The following is a 25,035-nucleotide window of genomic DNA, read 5'->3' as shown; positions in this document are numbered from 1 at the left end:
GGCTCAAGCGCCAAGCCTGACACTCAGGAGCGAAGGAAACCTTCCATTCTTCCATTTTATCATGAGCTTTAGGAAGTAATCACTTGCAAGTCGTTCCCCTTTTTACTCTTTCTCTTAGAACCCTGGATAGCCCTAGCTGGACGTTTTGGTCATTTTTAGAAAGTACGTCCCTAGTGTTGCGTAAAATGGTTGTTTTTCTACGTTTGTGGCCCCTTCCTTCTTCACCGTTGTTACCCAACCGCTTCAAGGTCCTTTTCCCATTTTCATAGAGGACGTCGGCTCCGTCTATCTTTCCTGCCCAACTCCTGCCGTTCTCCTGGACGGCGGCGTCCGTCGTTCGTGGCCGTGGTCTGTCTAAGCATCCTCGTCCAGAGCTTCCTTGCCTTCTTGAGCACCAGCGACACGTGCTTCCTCCGCCCAGGCCACACACACGGGACTGCACTCGAGATCATCGCCCCTAAGTGCCCTCCGTCTGAGATCGTCTGTTCTACTGTCTTTCTTTCAAGCCATCCTATTCCTCCCCCCCACCCCCCCGCCCCGTAATCCCTACTTGCCTGTCTCATGATGACCTCTAGGACTTCAATCTTTCTTCAGTTTTCCATCACCTCCTATCTTCCTTGCCCTTCCCACGAAGCCCGTGGCTGTCAGGCAGCTCCGTGACTCTCTCTCCAGTATTCCTGTCCTGCTGTATGTACCCGTCTGACAACCGGGTGAAAACTGTGCCTGGAGTTATCTGGAGAAACAGCGCAGCTGTGCAGCTCTGCGCCCCTCTTCGCGCCTTCTTTTTTTTTTTTTTTTGTCTTTTTGCTGTTTCTTGGGCCACTCCCTCGGCATATGGAGGTTCCCAGGCTAGGGGTCGAATCGGAGCTGTAGCCACCGGCCTACGCCAGAGCCACAGCAACGTGGGATCCGAGTCACATCTGCAACCTACACCACAGCCCACAGCAACGCCGGATCGTTAACCCACTGAGCAAGGGCAGGGACCTAACCCGCAGCCTCATGGTTCCTAGTCGGATTCGTTAACCACTGCGCCACGACGGGAACTCCTCTTCGCGCCTCCTTTATACATCGGAAGGAGGAGGTTCCTTCCCTAAAGAGTCAGCTTTTCTCTTGTTTCCATACGGCACCTCTTTAGTGGATTATCCATTGGTTTTCTCTCAACTAGTCCTCTCCATATTATGACCTCCGTTTGTAGATGAGGAAATGGATCCAGAGAGAATTCCAACACGGCCCCATGGTCCTTCCGACCCGTACGTGGCTGAGCCAAGACGCGAACCCAGGTCGTTTCCTCTCCGAGTCTCGCATTGTTTCCTCCCCGTGGAGCTTACCCACGTCCTCTCATCTGCCTTCCCTTCCCCTACTGCCCTCTATCCCCCCCACCCCAAACTTCTCTCTCTCTGCGCTCAGAATCCCAGTACTTTGTCTCGGTCCCCGCCACTCCAGGGCACTCGTTGCCTAATGCCTAGGTCTCCTCTGAACTATAAAGTCCACAAGGGCAAGGACCATGTCGTGCTCATCATTGTATCCCCAGGGCCTCAAGAAGGCAGCCACCCTCGCTAAAGCACCATCAGCTGCCTGCGTCTTGCCGAGTCAAACCCTCCTCCTCCTTGACCCGTCAGAGGATTTAACACTTCCGACCACGCCAACCTTCCTAAAACCGTCTCCTCCCTGGGCTTTGGGGAGGCCACTCCCTCCTTGTTCTCCTCCTGCCTCTCTGACTCCCGCCCACAGATTCACCCTTCGGAGGGCCTCTCACATCTCTCCACCTCTTGTCATCCCTGCAGTCACTGCTTAGGTCCAGGCGCTCATCCTCTGTAGTGTCGCAGCCTCTGAGCTTGTCTCCCCCAGCCCACATCCTGCTGTGACTGCAGAGTGCTCTGAAAGACAGGTGTGATCTTGCCGCTTCCTTGCTTTAGATTCGTAAGTGGCTGCTTGGAGTCAAAACTCGATCTCCTCATCATGACCGATGAGGCCTTCCGTCACCTGCTTCCTCACCCAGCCGCATGTCCCGTCAGACCCTCTAATCCCTCTGTGCTAGGGAAACACGGGCTTCCGAAGAGTTTCCAGGTCAGCTGTCTTTACCCAGGTCTCTGTGGCTTTGCCCATGCTGGGCCTTTGGCCTAGAATGCCTCTTCTTCTTTCTGTCTCCTTGCTCTCCACTAAACACCTTACCTTATCCTCAAACACGATCCAGTTTCACCTCCTCTGTGAAGTGTTCTGTGACTGTCCTTTCTCCACGGTTCCACAGAATTTGGTTCATAAAGCTATTATTGAACATTGCATGTCTTTATTGCTTGCTAGATGGGGCCCTCCTTTGGGGAAGACACCAATTTTTTTCTTCCTTTGCAGTTATGGGGCCAACATGAGGTATGCATATAGAATAGATGTTTGATGAATGAATGAAAATCACATGCAGAAAGAAGGGGAGAAAACTTAGAAGCCAGAGACAGAAGCTTACTTTGCATTTGCTTACTGTGTAACTCTGGATGAGGAGCCATTTTTCAGAATGTGCCTGAAAGATTCCGGGAGATGAACGCAGAGAGCCAGAGCCAAGAGATAGCAGACGTGAATAACCTGCACATTTACCCCCTCGACAGTGAGAGTGATTTGTAGGACCTCCAAGTCAGAGTCAAGCAGGAAGCTCCCTCTGTGAGGCTAGGGGCTGGGGTTTCTCACGGGACCTGTGGTTGTGGCCTCTGGAACAGCGTTGCCAGGTGCTGCCTGATTTCCTTGGTCCTGGCCCCATAGATGAGGGGGTTGACCAGACATGGAAGCAGCAGGTAGCAGGCGCTGAGCAGACTGTGCACGTCCTGGGAGGCCGTGCGGGCCACATGGTAGGCGATGGACGAGGACCTGGTGGAGGAGTAGACAGTGAAGATGACCAGCAGGTGGGAGCCGCAGGTGTCCAGGGCCTTGGAGCGGGCCCCAGCCGATGCCATCCGAAGCGCGGCATGGATGACGCGGGCGTGGGAGGCTCCGAGTAGCAGCATGTCCAGGACTCGGTTGAAGATGCGGACGGCGAGCCCCACGGTCTTGTTTAGGGAGACGTCCCCACAGGAGAGCCTCATCAGGGCCATGTGCTCGCAGGCAAAGTGCTGGATCACATCTGAGCGGCAGAAGCGAACCCGGGAGGCCAGTGCCACCACGGGGGCAACGATGCAAGTGCCCCTGGCCGCTGCCACCCCCAGCAGGCCAGCCAGCAACTGGCTCGTCACTATCTGTGGGTAGCGGAGAGGGTAGCAGATGGCGACATAGCGGTCCAGGGCCATGACCAGGAGGATGTTGCAGTCAAAGACGATGAGGAAGTAGATGCAGAACATCTGGACCAGACAGCGAGCCAGAGAGATGCGGCTGAAGCGGGCGGAGAAGCTGAGCAGCATGGCGGGCACCACGGTGGTGGCAGCACAGATGTTGACAGCCAGGAGCAGGGCAATGAGCAGGTACATGAGCTGGTGCAGGCTCCGCTGGGCCACCACCGTGCGGATGACCAGGGCATTGGCGGAGACGATCACCAGGTAGAGGCTGAGGAAGGGCAGCACCAGGAGGGCCCGGGACTCCTTCAGCCCTGGGAAGCCCAGCAGGAGGAAGCTGGTGTAAGACACGGTGGAGCTGCCGTTGGTCCACCCTGACATGTTCCCTGGGCAGCAGGGTGGCTCTGGGGAGATGAGAAGGACAGGAGGCCTGGTTTCTGTAGCTTGGCCCCCACCAGGGCTGGCCCCAGATTGACCAGGCTTTGATCTTCAAGAGTCTCCAATATTCCTAGAGAGAAAATGAGAGATTAAAGCTCCTTATTGACTGGGAGATGCATCTTTCAGCAAATCTTTATCCGGGAGTTCCTGTTGTGGCTCAGCAGGTGGAGGTCCTGATGTTTTCTCCATTAGGATGTGGGTTCGATCCCTGGCCTTGCTCAGGGGGTTAAGGATCCTGTGTTCCCATGAGCGGTGGTGTAGGTCGTGGATGCATCTCGGATCTGGTGTTGCCGCGGCTGTGGCGTAGACCCCAGCTGCAGCTCTAATTCAACCCCTAGCCCGGGAACTTCCATATGCCACAGGTCTGGCTGTAAAAAGAAAAAAAAAATCTTTGCATGTCAGACAAATTCTTCAAGGGAGATTTTAGATGTAAAATTATTGGGTCATATTATATGAACATTTTTGAGGGTGTCAAGTAGATTTCTGAGAAAGTTACATCAATCTTGTCACTGAATCACTTGTGCTAGTATTAAATGGCCATGAATAAAAAATTATTTTAGTACGTTGATGGTCGAAGGTGCTATTGCATTTTAATTTGCATGCTCTCTTTTGTGACTTTTCGGTTTGTGTACTTTGTCCATGTACTCTCAGAGACTATTTCTCCTAGTGGTTTAAATATTGAGATCATCGTCCCTTTTATATTCATTGAAACAGATTTTCCAAATTTTGTTAGTATATTTATTTATTTATAATCTTATTAAGGATAAGTGTTTTAAAATTACAAAATGAAATTTATTGCTATTTCTCTTTGTGAGTTCTTTTCTTGGTTTTTTATTTTATTTTTTAAAATTTTTGGAGTTCCCCTCGTGGCTCAGCAAAAAGGAATCTGACTAGCATCCGTGAGGAGGCAGGTTTGATCCCTGGCCTTGTTCAGTGGGTTAAGGGTCTGGCATTGCCATGAGCTGTGGTGTAGGTTGTAGACATGGCTCAGATCTGGCATTGCTGCGGCTGTGGTGTAGGCCAGCAACTACAGCTCCGATTGGACCCCTAGCCTGGGAACTTCCATATGCCGCGGGTGCGGCCCTAAAAAGACACAAAAAAATTTAAATTAAATTATAGTTGATTTACAATGTTTTGCCAATTTCTGCTGTATGGAAAAGTGACCCAGTCATATATATTATATATACACATATATATACCTATATACACACATATATATGTATATATTCTTTTTCTCATATCTTTTCTTGATTTTTAGCTTAGCAAGTCCTTCCTCATTCAAAGATCAAAAAGATAATATACTATATTTTTTCTTTAAAGTACAGCTTAATTTTTTTTTTGCCCATGCCTGTGCCATGTGGAAATTCCCAGGCCAGGGAGCGAACCTGCACAGCAGCAGTGACGCAAGCCATAGCGGTGACGGTGCTGGATCCTTAACCCACTGAGCTACCAGGGAACTCCAAGCTTAATTTTTTATAGTAAGTTTTGATGTACATGAAATTCAATTTGATATGTGACATGAAGTCATGGTCCAACTTGATATTTTTGCCCCCAGTAGCTAAATAGTCCTTCTTGTCCTGTTTTCTCCCTGCTTTGTGTTACTGTCTTTATCCTCAATTAAGCTCTTATATGTGAAGGGGTCATTTTATAGGTAGTGATGTTCTTTTTTGGGGGGCCAATACCATGCTATTTTAAGAACAAGACTGAGATGTAATTCACATAGCCTATAGTTTACTTGCTGAAGTGTATAACTCGGTGGTTTTTAGTAAATTTGCCGAGTTGTGCAACCGTCACCACAGTCAGCATCGTCAGCACCACAAGTAGAAACCCTGGCCCTTCCCCTCTTTCTCCAGTCCCCTCGGCCCTTTGCAACCAATCACTAGTCTGCTTTCTGAATCAGTGGATGTGCCTCCTTTGGACAGCTGATGTTAGCGGAATCATACAATGTGTGCTCTTTTATGGCAAGTTCTTTTCTTTTTGTTTCACTTACCATAATGTTTTTAAGGGTCATCCATGTTATAGCATGCACCGGTATGTCATGACTTTTTTTTTTTTTTTTTGGTGCTTTTTTTAGGGCAGAACTCATGGCATATGGAAGTTCCCAGGCTAGGGGTCGAATTGGAGCTGCAGCTGCCAGCCTACACCACAGCCACAGCAATGTGGGGGTCTGAGCTGCGTCTGTGACCCACGCCACAGTTCATGGCAACGCCAGATCCTTAAACCACGGAGCCAGGCCAGGAATCAAGCCTGCGTCCTCATGGATACTAGTCAGGTTCATGACCACTGAGCCACAATGGGAACTCCTGCCATTCCTTTTTAATGGCTGAATAATATTCCATATATGACTATACCATATTTTATTGATCCACTCATCAGGTGATGGCCGTTTGGGTTGTTTTCACTTTTGAGGTATTACGAATAATGCTCTCTGAACACTCATGTACAAGTTTTTATGTGAACATATGTTTTCTTAGAAATACCTAGAGTGGAATTTTGGGACCACCTCAATTGAGGAACTACCAAATTGTTTTCCAAAGCAGCTGCACCATTTTACGTTCCCACCAACAATGCATGAGGGTTCCGTTTTCTCCACATCCTTGCTAACACGTTATTATCTGTCTTTATTATTCGAGATATACTAGGGGTTTTGACTTAGGTCTTTCTGAGGGTTGATGGTGTTGGGAATCTTTTCATGTGCCTGTTGGCCAATTTTTTTGGAGAAATGTCTATTCAAATTCTTTGCCCCTTTTTAATTGAGTTGTCTTTCATTACTGAATCGTAAGCGAGTACTGTACTATTTCAATCACTGTAACTTCATCGTTTATTTTGATTTCTAATGAAACATTTCTGCAAGTACTTTTGTTAAAAATTTTGTTGTTATTCTCAAGTTTAATTCTTCCAACCTTTAGAATCGTTTTGACAATTTTCAAAAATAATTCCACTGTGAATTTTAAAAGTGCGGATTTCATTAAACCTGTGACTCAATCTGTGGAGGCCTGACATTTTGACAATATTTAGTCTTTCCATCCAGTACCCAAGTATCATGTTCGAACTCTTCCCGTCTTGATTTAGATCTTTCAGTGGTTTCTCAGTTTTATTTGTATAGTTCCACGACAGCAGGATTACTGTCCACCGCACTCACATTTATATATCAGGAAACTAATACAGAACCTGATGCCTAGGAGACAGCCAGTATGGGTTGAATAAGGAATAGGTCTCCCACCTTTCTTCTTAAGTTTATTCCTAGGTATTTTGCTCTCCGTTGCTATTGAGAATACAATAATTTTCTATCATTTTTGAGTTGGTAACACTCTTACATAGGAAAATGATTGATTTTATACATCTGCCATATACTGCTGTTTTAAAAAGTGGAAATACAGTTAATAAACAATGCTGTGTTGATTTCGAGTGTACAGCAAAGTGAGATATATATATATATATACATATATATATATATGTAGTTCAGGTTCTTTTCCATTATAGGTTATTGAATATATTTCCCTGTGCTATACAGTAGGTCCTTGTTGCTTACCTGTTTTATATATAGTAGTGTGTATATGTTAGTCCCTAACTCCTAATTTCTCTCTCTCTCTCTCCCACCTCCCCCGCTATCCCCTTTGGTAACTATATGTTTGCTTTCTATGTCTGGGAGTCTGTTTTTATTTTGTAAATCAGTTCATTTGTATCCTTTTTTAGATTCCACCTAAAAGTAATATCATATATTTGTCTTTCTCTTTCTGACTTACTTCACTTAGTATGATAATCTATGGGTTCATCCATGTTGCTGCAAGTGGCATTATTTCATTCCTCTTTATGGCTGAGTAGTATTCCATTGTGTTTATATATACCACATCTTCTTTAGCCATTCATCTGTCGATGGACATTTAGATTGCTTCCATGGGTTCCCACTGTGGCACAATGGGATTGGCAGCATCTCTGCAGTGCCAGGATGCAGGTTTGATCCCCGGTCTGGCTGATCCCTGGCCAGGGAACTCCATATGCTGTTGGATGGCCAAAAAAGAAAAAAACAAATATTGCTTCCATGTCTTGGCTGTTGTCAGTAGTGCTGAAACGAACACTGGGGTGCATGCATCTTTTCAAATTATTGTTTTGTCTGGATATACACCCAGGAGTAGGATTGCTGGATCATGTGGTTATTCTATATTTCGTTTTTTAAGGAACCTCCATACTGTTTTCCATAGCGGTTGCCCCAATTTACACTCCCACCAACAGTGTAGGAGGGTTCCCTTTTCACCACACCCTCTCCAGCATTTGTTATTTGCAGACATTTTAGTGATGGCCATTCTGACCGATGCGAGACGGAACCTCACTGTAGTTTTGATGTGCATTTCTCTAAGAATTAGTGATGTTGAGCATCTGTTCACGCTCCTCTTGGCCATCTGTGCGTCCTCTTTGGAGAAATGTCTATTTAGGCCTTCTGCTCATTTTTGGATTGGGTTGTTTTTTTGATATTAAGCTGTATAAGGTGTTTTATACTGCTACTTTTAAAATCCCTTATTAATTAAAAAGACTTTTTTCAAGAGAATTATACTCTTCTGTTTTTCTTAAAAAAACCTGGGTTTGCATTTCTAATTTTAATTAATAATCCTTTATTAATTAAAAAGACTTTTTTCAAGAGAATTATACTCTTGTTTTTCTCAAAAAAACCTGATTTGCATTTCTATTTTATATCTTATTTCATAAACAGAACTTAGAATAATGTTATGTTAAAAAGTAGTGATAAGAAAAAGTATATTTTTTTCCCTCAATTTTATTAGAACTCCTGTTTCTATGTTATGTATGTTGTGGCTTGTTGGCTTGAGAAAATGTTATTTTTATGTGAATGAAGTATCTTCCTGCTTCTGGTTTTTAATAATGAAAAAAATCAAACATTCGTGTCTGATGTTTTCAGATGCTTTTTTGGCATCAGGTAATAATGACCCAATGCTTTTAAAATTTGACCCATTGACAAGTAGATATAATACACAGTGGTTCTATTTTTAGATAGTGTCAAAATTGATTTGCTAATATTTTATTTAGAATAAATAGATTTCTAGGTTCCTCTTTCGGAACTACCTTACCTTTTTATGAGGTTATGGTACTGCAGTTATGCCAGCTCATCATGAATCGATTCAGTTTCCCTTTTAAATTCTGTTTTCTGGAATCCTTTGTGTAGCAAAGGAATCCTTGATGTGAGGGGGGGAAAAAAAACCCTCAGAGATAAATCTGGGCACAGACCTATTTTGGGTGGTAGTTCTTTAGTGACACGTTCTAATTTCCTTCATAATACTTCCTCTACTCAGGTTTTTAGTCTTTTCTTACGTCATCTTGGAAAAGGACATTCTTCTGGTGATTTGCCTGTTTAAAGTGCATCAGCATAGACTCCGGCAGGGCGTGGGCATCTCAGTGTGGGGGGTGAGATACCCTGACCCAAAGGATGCGTCTGAACGCTGGTCATCTTTGAGTCAGGCTCCATCTAGCTTCTATCAGATCGCTCTGTGGAGTAAGAGCCGTAGCACCTTAGGGCGTGTGTGGAAACGTGTTACACTGTCACCGAGACCCCGAGGGACTCGCGCCGGGGTGCAGAACCCCGCTTCTTCCGGAGACGCGGTTCCTCCGCAGGCCGAATCCACAGCAGCGGCCGGGGGCTGCGCTCGCCGCTCTGGCTGCTCTCGCTGCCGGGCGGTGGCCTCACTCACTCACCGCAGAGCTCGGAAGACGAGGCTCTGGGCCCCAGGGAGGAAGCCCATCCCAGAAGGAGGGTTTGCGGTTTGCACACGAGGGGCCCACGAGGAAGACGGCACCTGCCGACCTCGCAGAATCTGGGGGTGTGGTGGACCCCAATGTCCAGCACCGGGGCAGGACCCCCCGCCCGGGCCCCTCTGGGCTCCAAGACCTTGAAACACCTCAGAATCATGAATTCACAGCCACACACAGCAGAGGCCGTAGCTGCCATCCTGTCCGGCTGCCTCCCTGATACGCGTGCCCTCGGGCCGCAGAGCTGGGCATCAGGCAGCTCCCTATGGCCCCGCTGGCCATCAGTCCCACGGGCGGGTGGCTTTACCTAGATGTCTCTCCGAGGCCTGCAAGCTCTTTTTTGGTGCCAGCTCTGTCCTCTGTTAACTCTTGAGGAATCGTAGTCTTCTTGAGGTTGTCTTGATAGGAAGGAGCAGAAACAAAACCAGCACCGTTCTCAAGACCTGCCGTGGGCTGGGCTCTGTTATCTGCGTTCCCGTGTAGTGTCCCCGCATCCGATGGCCTCGGGTCCATGAAGCAGGTGCTACAGCCGAGAGTCAGATACGTGGACTCACCCTTTGTTTGTATGCTTGACTTACTTTTGGACATTTATCCTGTGCCAGGCACCCTGCTAGGCACGGGGGCTTCCCGGGCGCCCAAGGAGCCTGGAGTCAGATGCGGGAAGAACCAGAGTGCCCTGCAGCTCAGGGAGATGCTAACTCAGCCTCAGGGGCCAGTGGGGGCCCCTCAGAGAGGCTGTCTAACCCGAGAGTCGGAGTTGGAGGCAGGGAAGGTGGGGTGCAAGTGGCCTGGCGACAGAGCCCGGAGTTGGTGGCCGTGGGATGACATCTCTAAAGCCCAGGTCCCTCTCACGGTCACCACACCTCACGGGAGACACCTACGCTTGGGGAAGGTCTCATGGAAGAACGTTATCCGAAAAACACGACAGGAGAGCAGAAGTGAAACTCTGCTGGTTTTCCACTGTAGGCGAGACTCAGTTTGAAAAAGGAGGGGTCCAGGTTAGGCCCCCAGAGAAGAGGCTTCCTCTCTGAGACCTGGAGCTGAGGTGGGGCCGCCAGTGTGGACAGAGAGAGTGGCTGATTGTCCGGAGGGAGGGCTGGCAGCCAGGGTACGAGGCGGATTGCCCTCCCTCCTGGCGCCACCCCATCGTCCCTCACTCCCGCCCATTCCTCCCTGGCAGGAGCTTCCACTGCAGCCCCCAGCGCCCTCCCCGGCTGCCCCCAGAGCTGGTACTCACCCAAGCACAGGCACTGTAGGGCAGGAACAGAGAGAAGCAGTGGGATGCCCTCGGTGCAGCTATATGTCCCCTCCGCCTCCTCCGGGGAAGTGGGCAGTGCCCTCTGACTCCTCCCGGGCCTCCCCAAGGGCCTCCCCGGGCCTCTGGGGGACCAGCCTGGAGCCCGGGCTCCTGACGTGCAGCCAGGCCCTTCCTATTCGTCTGGGCTGCCCAGTGTCCCTGCTCTGGAGCTCCAGGGAATAACTCGGCCCAAACAGGGGGAACGCAGGTCTAGCACCCCAACTCAGGCTGCAGCCCCACTGCCCCCCAAGGGCTGCTCTGCCAGGGCAGGTCAGAGGGTGGACAGCAGAGTGTGGCCCATCCAGCAGGCGGGCTCCGGGTGTCAGTGACGGGGAGTCAAGAGTCTGAGGAGGTGCAGCTTGTGTTGAGCACCTACTGTGTGCTCCTAGAGGATTTCTGAAGCGTCAGGGGTGCTTAGGCGATGCTCATGGGGGAAGGGAGGCCTTGGGGGCTGCCGAGGTGAGGACATTCGACTCCACGTCCAGCAGGACCACCCGGGGTAGGGCCTTCAGGGCACCTCCCCGAGGTCGCTCAGCGGATCTGCGGTGCCGCTGGCTGTCTTCACCTCACCCCTGTCCCTCGTCACTGCCGTGGGCCCAGTGCCGGAGCGGATGGGGTCGGGGCAGCTTCGTGGAGGAGGCGACATTTGAACCAGGCCTGGACGGTTTGGAAGCAGCCACAGGGGCAGAGAGGAAGAGGGGTTGGCAGCGGTGGTGGGCACGTTGGATCCCAAGGCCTCGTATACGGGGAGAGGACAGGAACCCCTCGGGCTGTGCAGTCTGGAGCCCAGGAGCACCTCCCCCGCGGAGGGTATCTGGCTTGGGCTCGTTTCACCCCGCTGGGTTGCGGTGGTGGCTGGGTAGTCAGAGGTGGTGGCAGGGGCCAGAGGGTCTCAGAGGCTTCAGGGGGCCCCAGCCCCAGGTGGGAGGTCTGCCTCCATCCTCACTTGGGCTCTCTGTCCCTTCTCTCTGGGCCCCGCTGGCGCCCTTCTCAGTGGGCTCCCTCCAGTTTGGGTGTGACTGTGCCACAGGGCAGGCCTGGGCCTGGAGGCAGAAGCCCAGGCGAAGGCCACCCCCCCAGGACCGAGGCGCCCCCGCGGGACGCGGTGCTCAGTTAGCTCGCACCGTGGCCAGCACACACCTCTGCCACCTGTTTGCTTGCTGTTCTTAAGCCTCCACATTAATGTCCCAGGGCAGCCACGCAAGCGGCCACCCACTGGGTGCCTTAAAACCGCAGTGCCGAGTCCTGGTCCGGAGGACAGAGGCCTGAGGTCCCGGCGTCTCAGGGCTGTGCTCCCTCCGAAGCCTCCGAGGAGAGTCCTTGCTCGTCTTGTCCGGCCCCTGGTGGCTCCAGGCACCTCGTGGCTTGTTCTGCGGACCCCTGGTCTCCGCCTCCACCGTCACATGGTCGTTTCTGCCGTGAGGACTTTGCCATTGGCTTCAGGGCCCGCGTGGGTGATCTAGCACGAGCTCACGTGAAAATCCTTCAGTGAAAGATGGCTGCAAGGACCCCTTTCCCTAATAAGGTCCCTTTCACAAGCTCCAAGGTTAGGGTCTAGACATGTTTTTGGGGGGCCACCATTCAACCCACTGCAACCTCCATATGTGGGGTTCAGCAGAATGAGAGAGGAACGGTGAGGGGGGGCCTTGGTCTGGGCAGCTCTGGGTGGAGAGGGGCGCAGTGTGACACCCAGGATGGGGGGCGAGGGGCTGCCCTCAGGGAGCTGACTCAGAAGGGCGGGGACTCAGGTCTGCGTGTGGGGCCGGCTACGCCGGGAAGGCTTCCTGGGGGAGGTGAGCTTCCAGCTTTGCCTTAGAAAAGAGAGAAGGGCTGGGGTGCGTCATGAGCAGTGCAGGCTGAGGAGGTACCAGTCCAGGGGCCTTTTCACCCCAGGAGCTGCCCATCACGCCCCCCTCAGGGATGGGCCCCCCTTGTCCTGGGACACCTTCCCGAGGGCTAGGGGGATGCCTCTGGGGCCCTGCACACGGTCACAGGGACGCGCCCCCCCCCCCACCTGACTCTCCTCTCAATCCCGTTCCCCAGGGAGTCCCCCCCCCCCACCTCATGGCCCGGGCCAGGTAGGGGACCCCCCTCTGTCATCCTCGCTCACGCCTCCCATCCGTTTTGGCACCAAGTCCTGCTAACCCTGCTCAGCCTCCCTTCTGGCCTGGCTCCTAAAGCCGTATCCCCGCTCTCCCTGGGCCTCCTGCCTGACCTGGTCCCCCCCCGCCCCAACCTCCAGCTGGCCTTCTCCAGCCCCGCGGCCAGAGGAGCCCTTCGAGAAAGCAGGCCTGGCCCTGTCACCCCTAGGGTAAAACTTCCCTGCAGAGGCTCCCTGCTGCCCACCCCGTGAAGGCCAGGTGCCCCCCGGCCCCTTTGCAGCCCACACCCACCCTCCCTGAGGGTCAGCTGCCCCCAGGCCACACCTGCCCCCTGTGGGGCTGCTCTTCCTCCCCTGGTTGTCCTGGCTGAACCTGGGCTGGGCCGGCCACCTGGGCTGGCGACCTCAGGTGACCCCTCTGCTGGGGGCTCTCTGGCTGCTCTTGCCCTGGCTGCTGGCCCCGCAGCGCGAGGAGTCCCTGACTCTGGGACTCGCACTGCCTCCCGCTGTGGAGGACACTTTGACCTTGGACCTTCCGGGTCCCCTCCCCCGCACCACCCCCTCCTGGGACTCTGGGGCCCTTGCCCGCTGTCTGTCCCCTCTGCCCTTCTTCCCCCTGGCATCCCTGCCCTAAACTCTCCTCTGCAGGTTTCTCTCCCGGTCAGGGCGCTCACGGTCCCTACATCAGGCAGGGGGGAGCCTGGTGGCGGCTCCAGGGGGCTCCCTGAGGAACGGGGTAGGGGGGCATCCCACGCGTGGAGCCCACGGGGAGGAGTCTCTCTGGACGCAGCACCCACCCTGGCCAGGGCTCCCCAGAGCTTCTCACCTGTGTCTCCTTCTGCCTGACCCCAGCCACGGCACCAGGGCCTGGGCTTCCCGGCGCACGTCCGCCGATGGGGGACGGGAGGCGGCGTGAAGCGAGTCTGAGGCAGGTGCAGGCCGGGCCCGCGGGCCTCCCTTGCCCCTTCCGTGGACGGAGGGCGCTGGGCCGCGTGGCCTCTCATGGCCTTTCCCTTCCCAGCTCCGACGCCCCTGTCCAGCAAACCGCGTCTAACTCTGGTTCAGAAAGCTTTGCAAAAATCACTTTGCTGAGGGGTGATCGACGCGCAGAGAGCGTATTTGCGGAGTCAACTTGGTGAATTTGGAGACGCGCGTAACTGGCCCTTGAGCCACACAGGCTTTCACCGGGCAGGACGCTGGCCCGTGACTTCTTCTTCTAGTCGTAGATGCCACACTCTGCACAGGCTGCAGCTGGTTGAATTCATGGATGCGGAACTGTGGATCTGGAGGCAGATTTATGTGGATTTGCTTTTTTTTTTTTGTCTTTTTGCCTTTGCTAGGACCGCTCCGGTGACATATGGAGGTTCCTAGGCTAGGGGTCTAATTGGAGCTGTAGCCCCTGGCCTATGCCACAGCCAAAGCAACGCCACATCCGAGCCGCATCTGTGACCTACACCATAGCTCAGGGCAACGCCAGATCCCTAACCCACTGAGCAAGGCCAGGGACTGAACCCACAGCCTCATGGTTCCTAGTCGGATTCGCTAACCACTGAGCCACGACGGGAACTCCTATGTGGATTTTCGACTCTGCCGCGGATGTGTGTCCTTCACTCCCGTCGTTCAAGGGTCGGTTGTATAGACCCGTGACCCCCCCACCACCATCGGGGCCTTAAACAGGTGATGCCTCCTGCCCATTTATTTATTTATTGCAGTTTTGTGATGCAACGTAACACCTAGCATGAGGTCTGCCCTCTGTCATGATCCTCAGAGGATGTGACCTCCCCATCACGCCTGGGCCGTAGGAGGGACCCCTGTAGAGCGGAGGGAGCTGAGCCTTGCAGCCAGCAGTCTTGAGGCCACTTGGTGACATCCTGGGGCCTGGGTCTGGTCCCCTGGCCCGAGCCTGGGCTCTGACTTGGGCCCCTGCTATCAGGTGCAGCTGGAGGGCTTCAGCCTCCTCTAGGCATCCTCGGCGCCCCTCCCCTGCCTGGCCAGGGGCTGGAGGGAGAGAGCAGCTCATCCACCTAGTTCCTGCCCTGGCCAGGCCCTGTGCCTGGGCTGTTAACGTGTTGTGTCTTATTTAAAACAACCCTTTGCAAGGCGGTAATCTTTTTTTTCGTTAGGTTTTTATTTTTTCTATTATAGTTGATTTACATTGTTCTGTCAATTTTTGCTGTACATCGGAGTGACCCGGTCATTCATATATATGCATTAAACCCATTTTACAGATGAAGAAACTCATATATATGAATGACTGGGTCATATATATATGTGTTCTTTTTCTCCCATTATCCTCCATCATGTTCCATCACAGGTGACGAGGTACAGTTCCCTGTGCTGTAAAGCAGGACCTCATTGCTTATCCATTCCAAATGCAATAGTTTGCATCTGCTAACCTCAAACTCCCAGTCCCTCCCCCTCCCCCTCGGCAACCACAAGTCTGTCCTCCAAGTCCATGAGTTTGTTTCTTTTCTGTGGAAAGGTTCACTTGTGCCGTATATTAGATTCCGTATATAAGTGCTATCACATGGTATTTGGCTTTCTCTTTCTGACTCTTTTCACTCAGTATGAGAATCTCTAGTTCCATCCATGTTGCTGCAAATGGCATTAATTTGTCTTTTTATGGCTGAGTAGTATTCCGTTGTGCATATGTACCGCATCTTCTTAATCCATTCCTCTGTCGATGGACATTTAGGCTGTTTCCATGTCTTGGCTTTTGTGAATAGTGCTGCAGTGAACATATGGGTGCATGTGTCTTTTTCAAGGAAAGTTTTGTGTGGATATATGCCCAAGAGCTGGGATTGCTGAATCATATGGTATTTAGTTTTCTGAGGAACCTCTGTCCTATTCTCCATAGTGGCTGCACCAGTTTACATTCCCACCAACAGTGTAGGAAGTTCCTTTTTCTCCACACCCTCTCCAGCATTTGTTATTTGTGGACTTACTAGGGATGGCCCTTCTGACTGGTGTGAGGTGGTACCTCATGGTAGTGTTGATTTGCATTTCTCTAATAATCGGTGATGTTGAGCATTTTTTCCTGTGCCTGTTGGCCATCTGTGTATCTTCTTGGGAGAAATGTCTATTCAGGTCTTCTGCCTATTTTTCAGTTGGGTTGTTGGTTTTTTTGCTGTTAAGTTGTGTAAGTTGTTTGTGTATTTTAGAGCTTAAGCCCTTGTCAGTTGCATCATTCGAAACTATTTTCTCCCATTCCATGGGTTGTCTGCAAGGTGGTAATCATTAAACCCATTTTACAGATGAAGAAACGGAGTCTCTGGGAGGTTGCTGTTGGCCAAGCCTCAGCATTAGTAACTGGCAGAGTTGGGACTTGAGGTCAAGCCTGGTTCCGATCCCCAGATCTGTTTAAGGCCTGACCCGATGGAAGCTCCCGCTTCCTGTAGGAATGGGAAATGTTAGGGGTACTTTGTAGACTGTGGGGCCACGAGGGCAGTCTCAGATTGAAAGAATGCGTGTCTGAATCTCGGGACTTGCCCTGCTCTTTGGTTTGCAGGAGAAGGAGCTCCTTACTGAGAATCCACTGGCCTGACAGCCTGGAGGCCTGGGTGCAGGGCTAACCTGGCCAGGAACCATCCCCCTGTGGCCTCACTACACAAGGAAGGAGGTTCGTTTGGGCCGAGCATCCTAGTCCTGAGAAATCAGGCTGCAGGCCCAAAGCTCTCAGGCTGCAGTGGCGGGAAATCTGGCAAGTGGCCTGACAGGGCCCCTGTGTGTGTGGTGTGAGAGGGGCAGGAGGGGCCGTCTGCGGTGTGGACTCTAGAAAGTCCCTGCTGGACACGTGAGCACCTCCGCCCCCGTCTCTGCCTGACCTGCCTGTAAACAAGTTACTTGGCTCTGAGGACCCTCTGGTCTCTGAGAGCAGCTTTTGGAGCAGCCTATCCTTCCCTGTCCACGGCTGGGCTGGAGGCCTTGTCCAGGCTCTGGACCGACAGCTCCCTGCCTGCAGGACCAGCCTTCCTCCGCATCCTCAGAGGCCTCTTGGCCTGGCCAGGTGCAGCCTGCACTTCCCAGAGCTGCCACAAGGTGGCACCCAAGCACCACATCAGGCAGAGGCTGCCTGGCCTCAGGCTGGCGCTGCAGGGTCAGTGCCTGGCGGGGCTGGTTAAAGATGCATCTTTGGACATTCCTGCACACCCCTCCCTTCCCAGGCTATGAGCCTGAGTCCGAACACACCGGCGTCAGGGCCTGGGACAGGAGACTTGTGTGGTCCTGGCAAGTTGCTTGCTCTCTTGTTGAGCCTCAGTGGGCTCTCCTGAAATATGGGCATAATAATAGCACCAATCCTATCTTCATTCGCTCCTTCATTCAACACATATGTATGAGCACCCATTCTGCTAGGCGTAGTGTAGAGCTGTGAACAAGCAAAGCTTCACAGGGATGTTCTGAGGATCAAATGGCACTGTGTCTGTAACTTACTGAGCGCAGCTCCTAACGCAGGGTGGACTCTGTAAATATCGCCGAAGGCTTTCTCTCTAATCCTCACGACCCCTGTGTAGTTGGCCCCCACGTTTTTTCTTTTTTTTTGCCCCCACATTTTATAGATGAGGAAGCAGGCGAAGGCCACACACTTGTCCAAAGCCCCGAAACCTGTAGGCAGCAGAGCGGGGACCTGAACTTGGGCTGTCTGACTCCAGGCACCGCTGCTGCTGGTCCCATGTTTAATGGTGTGTGTGTGTCCTCTGAGCTCCCTCCAGATCTCTCCCAGGGGACCTTGGACCAACCTGGGTCACCTCCTTAGACCTTCCATCCCGATCCTCAGCCTCCTCCCTCTCCCAGAGTCCCAGACTTCTGCCTGTTTGGTCATTTCTGCCGGGGGAAGTCTATGGTCCCCGGCGATCCAGGGGCCTGAGAAGGTCCCAGGTCCAGCTCCCTTCTGCTTCCACCTGGGGTCAAGTCCTGTGGGGAGCAGAGGTCAGAGCTGTCGGGTCCCAGCCCTGGTCCCTCGTGATGGTTCATCACAGAGCTCAGACCTTGTCAAGGGGCAGAGAACAGAGGGCCCTGCGAATTTCTGTACCTCTGACTGGAAGGGGCTGCGGGGCACATCTTGAAGGTGTGTGTCTGTAGCAAGAGCTTTGCTTCTGCATAAATTGTGGGGTTATTTGGGGGCAAAGGACACAGAGAAGAGAGGGTCCTGGGGCTCATAGGTTACATGTTTGAGCATGTTTGAGAGGTGGCAGAGGTGGCAGTCAGCCCCTACTCCATCTGGACGCTCCGGGCTGTGTCCCCTTTCTGCGTATGTGTTCTGAGCATTTCCTGCTTGTCTTACTGACCCAACACTGTGAGTCTCTGGGAAGGGGCAGTGTCTGTGGCACACATCTCACCGGCTGGCTGGGAGTCCAGCCCTATCGTGTATCAGTGGCCCTGTGGGCATGACTGCAGGTGGAGGCTGAGGACGGCTGCCGTTCCTGCCAGGGCCACGGGCACGCTCTGGGTTGAAAATCCCTGGGATTCATTCTGGGCTTGGCAGCCACCAGCGGGGTGACCTTAGGCCATGACTGGGGGTCCCCGGACCTCAGCTTCCTCATCTGTGAAACAGTAGGGATATTCCTCAACCATTCTGGAATGTGCCACGCGTGCTGGCTTTTGTCCCGACACTCAGCTCTCACGACGACCTCGCAGGGAAGGCATATATCATTTAACAAATGATGAAGCCGGGCTTGGAGAGGCCAAGGGACATCTCACCCTGACCCCTGACCTGTCACCCCCGACTCATCCTGCTGGGGGCGGGCAGGGAGAGCCTCTAACTGACACTGGAAGCTGCAGGCCTGGGATGGAGGCTGGCACGGATCGAGGGAGAGGACAGATTTTTTGCATTGCTGGCTCAGAGCCTGTGCTCTTCTCATTCCACTGAGCTAGTGGTCATTTAGGGACCGCCCACCTGGGCCAGGACCAGGACTGGCATTTCACATCCGTTGTCTTTGACCTCCCAGGGTCACGAAACAGACATAACAACTCACAGATGAGGAAACAGAGGCTCGGAGGTTAAATCACGCGCATCAACTGACACGGCTAGTTCCATGCAGGCATCTGAGCCCCGCTCATCTCACTCCAGAGCTGGCACGCTCATCCAGGGAGCGTTTGTGGGAGGTGGGGAGCTTAACCTCTCAGAGTCTCAGCTTATCTGTGAAATGGGGACAATGAGTCCCACCTCCCGAGCTTCTCTGAGGGCTCCGTGGCTGATGCACAGATGGCATCTCGCTCCGAAATAGTAACTGTTAGTTTGTCGCTGTCACCATCCTTACATCACCCGTCCTGCCTGCCCGTTGAGGCCGGTGCCAAGAGGCTCGAGCTCCCGGGGGGACGGCCTCTGTGCACGGCCTCGGGGATGGCGGCCAGGCTCACGTTGGCCACCAGACGTCTTTTCCCCTCCAGGACTGTGGTGCTCAGCCCTGGGGGTGCCCAGACCCCGCTGCCCTGGCGTGGAGGGGCTGCTGATGCCCCAAGTGTCCCGGGATGGGGTGGGGAGAGGAGGGGGGGCTGGGGTAACTGGGGAGCCGGGAGGCGCCCGGGCGGCCAGGCTACGGCTGAGGGTTACGCCAGCCCCACTGTGACAGCAGTGTGCCAGTGGTGACCTGGGCCTGGGCATCCCGGAGTAACTAGGCGCCAACAGGGACCTTGGTGCCCCCGGGGCTGGGAAAGTTTGGGCCACTGCGGAGAAAGTTGTGACGGCTCCAACTTTCCTCACTCTGAGCTCATCGCTCTTTGTCCCTGAGGCCCGCTGAGTGAGCTGCCACCAATTAGGCCGTAATGAGCTGGACCTTGGTGGCCTGGGAGGCTTCCTGGGGGACAAGGGCTCAGCAGGACACCTGGGGCCCAATTACAGCAGCCCGAGCCTGACGTGGGTCCGGTGGTGGCCTGAGCCCCAGGGTGCTGTGCCGCCCCCGGGCGCCCACTTTGCTCACTGGCCAAACTTTTAATGAGTGGTTCTACGGGCTTCCCCCTGGGTCCTGCTTGCCTCCTCCTTAAAGAGCCAGAGCCATTTCTAGAACAGAGTTTGTGGCAGTTTGAACTGATGGGCCCATCAGCAGATGGGTCCTGTGTGACCCTGGGGGGGGCCTGGTCCCCTCTAGGCTTTAGTTCTGGGGTGTGATCATCACAGGCTGGCGTGAGACCAGATGGCCATGCAAACTGTAAAGTACCGGCTACCGGTGGGTGGTCATTACTGCCCTTAATCATCGCCTCGCTCTAGCCTGGCTGGGACCTTGACCCTGACGCCCACTCCGAGCTGAACGAAGCCAGCTCTGACCTGGGTGCTGGGTGCTGGGTGCTGGCAGAGGCAGCAGTGGGCCCCGCCTCGCCCTTCTTGCCTCCCTCCTCCCCCTCTGCCCTCTCCGCCCCCCCCCCACTTCCACCTCCCCCCCCAGTTTTAGGCCTGTGGACTCATCGGACTTACCGTGAGCATAAGTGCATTACCGTCAAGTTCAACCCTTGCTTCAAGGTGGGGAAGCTGAGGCCTGGGAGCCAAAGGCCCCAAACCCGGGACTCCTTCCCTCTGAGGCTCTGCCTGACCATGAGCCTTTGTGCACACGGAGGGCTGTTATTATCTGTTGGCCTCTTCGCAGCCACGCGGCTAGGGAGGCGTCCGTCCGTTCACGAGTTTCCTGTGGCTTAGCCTTGAGGCTCCAGAGCCGGACTGACTGGGTTCGAGGCCTGTCCCTGTATTTACCAGACACATCTCTCGGTTTCCCCAAATGCCAAAACAGTGGTGCTCGCTCCTAATGAATTAGAATCTGGGTAAAATATTTGGACCAGGCCTAGGGCACCGTGGGTTCACAATTCCTGTGAGCTGTGTTTCTTGCTACAACTCAGCTCTTCACTCAGCACACATGAAACGGGCTGCTGCTAGGTCTGAGCCTGGTGGCCTGGGCCCCGGGGATGGATGTAGCTGTGAACAAGACTGACCTTCGGGGCTCCATTTTGTGAAATAAAGCCGTCATTTCAAGGATAGGAGGTGTGGCCGGTTGAGGCGGGGATAAGCCGGGGACACAGCAGAGGGGCCCTGACCTTGCCTGGAGGTGGAGGGAGGCACACACAGTCAGGGAAGGCTTCCTGGAGGAGGCGGAGGCGGGACATCATGTATTGTAGTGGGTTGGGCCCTGTGCTAAGTGCTTTATATCCCTTTACTCAGCCCCTGAGGGAGAGGGAGTCCTCTTCTTATTGAACAGAAAACGTTCTTGTTCAAGGCCCCTGTCGGTAAGCGCTGGGGCTGGGGTCCGGCCCAGCACCGTCTAACGGAGTCTTGTCCCGTTTCCTCTCCTACGAGCGAGCGTTGGTGGTGGTTGCCACAAGCAGATGGGGTGGGCGGGGTGGGGGAGGTGGCCTGGGGAGAGGACACTTGCTGTCGCAGGCACTCCTGGCTTTGCCAGCCGGGGCCCGGATCCGGAGGGAGGCAGAATGTACAGTGGTTTCCCGCATAGACCCTCTGCCCCAGGCGGCCTGGCTTCCAATCCACTATCAAGGCACTGAATCTTTCTGTGTCTCGGTTTAGGCGTCGCAATTCTAAGTGCTTTCTTCTAAGAATTTTACACCGACTACTCAATCATTATGCTCTCATGCCGTGTGTGTGTGTGTGTGTGTGTGTGTGTGTGTGTGTGTGTGTGTAACACCCGGGTAGTTGCAAGGGAGTCAACACACACAAAGCACTTAGGGCAGCTGCCTGGCATGCAGGAGGGGCTCAGTGTCAGTTATTATTATTATCCAGCATTAACGAGTGGCCAGAAGGCTGCAGACAGGCCCCTGAAAAATAATGAAGCACATGATGATAAGAGCAATAGCAAAAATAATAAGCCAGGCCCTCGTAGCTATTCAGCACTTCTCAGCATCACTTGGCAGGCAACTTTCTTTTTTTTTGGGGGGGGGTCTTTTTAGGGCCACACCTGTAGCATATGGAGGGTCCCAGGCTAGGAGTGGAATTGGAGCTGTAGCCACTGGCCTATACCACAGCCACAGCAACGCCAGATCTGAGCCGTGTCTGTGACCTACACCACAGTTCACAGCAATGTCTGATCCTTAACCCACTGAGCGAGGCTGGGGATTGAACTCACAACCTCATGGATATTAGATTCATTTCTGCTGAGGAACTTCTGCAGGCACTTTCACATCTGTCCTTTCATTTGAGACTAGACCAGTGTGTCCCAAAGTGTTTTTCATGGAACACAATTCCGCAGGATGCTAATAAGACTATCTTTTAAAAAAGAGGTTTCCTGTTCACCTTAGTTTGGAAACCCTGAATTAAATCCAGGCCAACAGTTCTCTTCTCTGAGAGACTAACTCACTAAAATGCGTTGTCCCCTCCCGCAAAGGCAGAGGGACCTTGAGCACCCACTGTCTCTCCAGATTCTTGGGCGGTGGAAGACCTTCTTGTGAGGGTTGTGAGGCCTGGAAGGCTCTTAGGCAACCGGGAGGGAAGAGGCTCGGCTTTGAGTCCCTCACTGGCTGTGTGCCTTGGGGCAAGTCATGTGACCCTAGACCTCAGTGTTCCCATCTGTAAGGTGGAAAGAACGGTACACACAGGACAGGTCCCATCAGCATAGGTATGAAGACTCAATGAGCTACCTGGTGCACCAGTGCACGGGGCATACTTCCTGGCTAGTGGGAAATACGCAATATATGCATTGTGGGTACAAATCCGCAGGGCTCAGAGAGGCTGACAGGTAGCTCCGGAGCCCGTTCAATTTCATGAACACGGATGGAGCACACAAAGCCCCGCTGAGGGCGGCGCAGGCGGTCCCTCTTAGGGTCAGCGGTTTGGGTGGGGCCCGGGAGGGTGCCTTGTCCTCGCCGGTGGGTGGACTGGGTCCCAGCCCGGTCCTTGGTGGTGTGGGAGGGCTCCCTGTGTACCGCGCGGGGGCGGCCGTGGACGCGCGTGGCGGGAAGCGGGGCAAGGGCGGCCGCCGGGCGTCTGCGTTGCTAGGAGACGGGGCCAGGCCAGTTGCCAAGGCCGATCCTCCCCGCCGCCGCTCTCCCGCGGGGCTCGTTAGCTCTGCCCTGCTGTCCTCCGCCGCCCAGGCCGCAGGGAGCCCCGCCGCGACGCACACAGCGGGCTCGCGCGCTGTGACGAGGCCCGGGGGAGGCCGGCGGCGTCTCGAACCGCCCGCTTGGCGGCGCGCCCGCCGGCGCCAGGCCTCGGGGACTCCCCGCCGGGACCGCGGCGTCCAAGGCAGGTGCGCCGCCCGCATGCGGCCGCGCGGGGGCGCCCGAGTCCACGGAATGACGCGGGCGGGGCGGCCGGCGGGGGCTGGAAGCAGAAGGAAGGCCTTTTAGACGTTTGAATGCCTCCTTTCAATTTTTCCACCATATTCCCTGGGAACAGTTTATTTTTCTCAACGACTGTTTTCTGTTCTAGCCTGAAACCCAGTTAATCTTTCTCCTCCCCTGACCAAAGGAGAAATGACGGAACTAACCCGGGATGGCTAAGCCCTATCTCAAGCTTGTCTAGTCACTCGTTAGGTGTGTCGGTGGACGAAGCCGGGGTTCCGGGGTTCCGCATCAGCTCTCCAAGTAGCCTGACTTTCTCGGGGAGCAGAGCCTGTCCGCCTCGGGGCCAGCGCGGCCTCAGGGTGCATGTGCCTGCCCATCACTGGGTCGTCCAGGGGCTGTGCTTGTGATGCTCTGTTTGGGTTCAGAGGGGGGCCCTCGTGCCGCCTGCCTTCCGTTTTTGCTGTATCATTATCCCCTTGGTCCAGAAGGCTGTAATGCTGTCCTTCTGCAAAGCGCTCATCTTTCCACATTGCCGAGCCCTCACTCTGCACTGTGCTGCCTCTGCTCCGTGATCCCTCTGCCTGGCCTGCTCCGCTGCTTTGGCTCCTGCTGTTGTCTGTCTGAGGATGGCCTCCTAACAGCTGAAACCTGTGTGCTCTGCAGGACTCCACTGTCACCATCCCTCGCCCTCAGCCCCACCCCAGACCTCTGCTCTCAGGATCGTGTTTGCCACGAGTGGGATAGGGACAGTTTGGCTGCTAGGAAAAGATTAAGAAAAGCCTTGGCTAAAAATGAAATTTGGTCAGGAAGTTACCTTTTCTGACTCTTTAAAATCACATGTAGGAGTTCCCTTTATGGCTGAGCGGTTAATGAACGCGACTAATATCCATGAGGACACGGGTTTGATCCCTGGCCTCGCTCAGTGGGGTAAGGATCCAGCGTTGCTGTGAGCTGTGGTGCAGGTCGCAGACGTGGCTCAGTTCCAGCGTTGCTGTGGTAGGCTGGCAGCTACAGCTCCTATTTGACCCCTAGCCTGGGAACCTCCATATGCCGTGGGTGTGGCCCCCAAAAGACAAAAAAATAAAAAATAAAGAAAATAAAATCTCATATGTATATTTATATTTGGCTGCACCTGCAGCATGTGGAAGTTCCCGGGCCAGGGATCGAACCTGTGCTGCAGTTGCACCTGCACCACAGCTGCAGCAACTCCGGATCCTTAACCTGCTGCGCCCCAAGGGAATTTCCCAAATCCTATATTTTAGAAAATGTTTTCTATTTCCCTTTAGAATGTGCAGGTCCACCTTTAAATGTGAGGTTCATAGATTACAGAGGAACTTCAGCTCCTTTTTAAATACCCACATCCTCACTGAAGATCAAGGCTGGCTGCTTGAGGACCCTTCTGAACTGGCGACTAGGGCCGTGACTCTAAAGGGGAGAGTCTGGAGTTCCCGTCATGGCACAGTGGTTAAAGAATCCGACAAGGAACCAGGAGGATGTGGGTTTGATCCTTGGCCTTGCTCAGTGGGTTAAGGATCTGGCATTGCTGTGAGCTGTGGTGTAGCTCACAGCCGTGGCTCGGATCCCGAGTTGCTGTGGCTGCGGTGTAGGCCAGAGGCAACAGCTCTGATTCGACCCCTAGCCTGGGAACCTCCATATGCCGCGGGAGCAGCCCTAGAAAAGGCAAAAAGGCAAAAAGACAATAATAATAATAATAATAAATAAAGGGGGGAGTTCTTCGGAAAGGCCTGCCTGTGGGAGCAGACTAGCTGTTTTGGAATTCGGGAGTGGCTGCGGTGTGTGAGCAGGGGTGGCCGCCCCGTTGTGGCTCCCGGGCAGAGGTTTGCTCTGTGGGGTGGGGGAGGCAGTTCCCTAAGTCCTCGGTTCCCCTTGACCCCCGGCTCGCCCTGTAAGGTTGCCATTATCAATGGTACTTTTGATCCAGTTGCAATGAAATTAACTGGCTGTCGCGGCTACTC

At 53.7% G+C, this 25,035-nt stretch overlaps 1 protein-coding gene across 1 annotated transcript; it reads right to left on the bottom strand.

Annotated features, from left to right (window-relative positions):
- Positions 1–2,672: 2,672 nt before the first annotated feature.
- On the bottom strand, positions 2,673–3,632 carry LOC125111901 (olfactory receptor 52K1-like). Its single transcript, XM_047754050.1, has one exon. The coding sequence runs from the start codon at positions 3,630–3,632 to the stop codon at positions 2,673–2,675; it is 960 nt and encodes a 319-aa protein (XP_047610006.1).
- Between the last annotated feature and the right edge of the window lie 21,403 nt (positions 3,633–25,035).

The sequence above is a fragment of the Phacochoerus africanus genome, chromosome 11 (assembly GCF_016906955.1).
Source record: "Phacochoerus africanus isolate WHEZ1 chromosome 11, ROS_Pafr_v1, whole genome shotgun sequence".
Lineage (NCBI taxonomy): Eukaryota > Metazoa > Chordata > Mammalia > Artiodactyla > Suidae > Phacochoerus > Phacochoerus africanus.
Note: the sequence above shows the minus strand (reverse complement) of the source record. Positions and strands in the feature narration are given on the sequence as shown.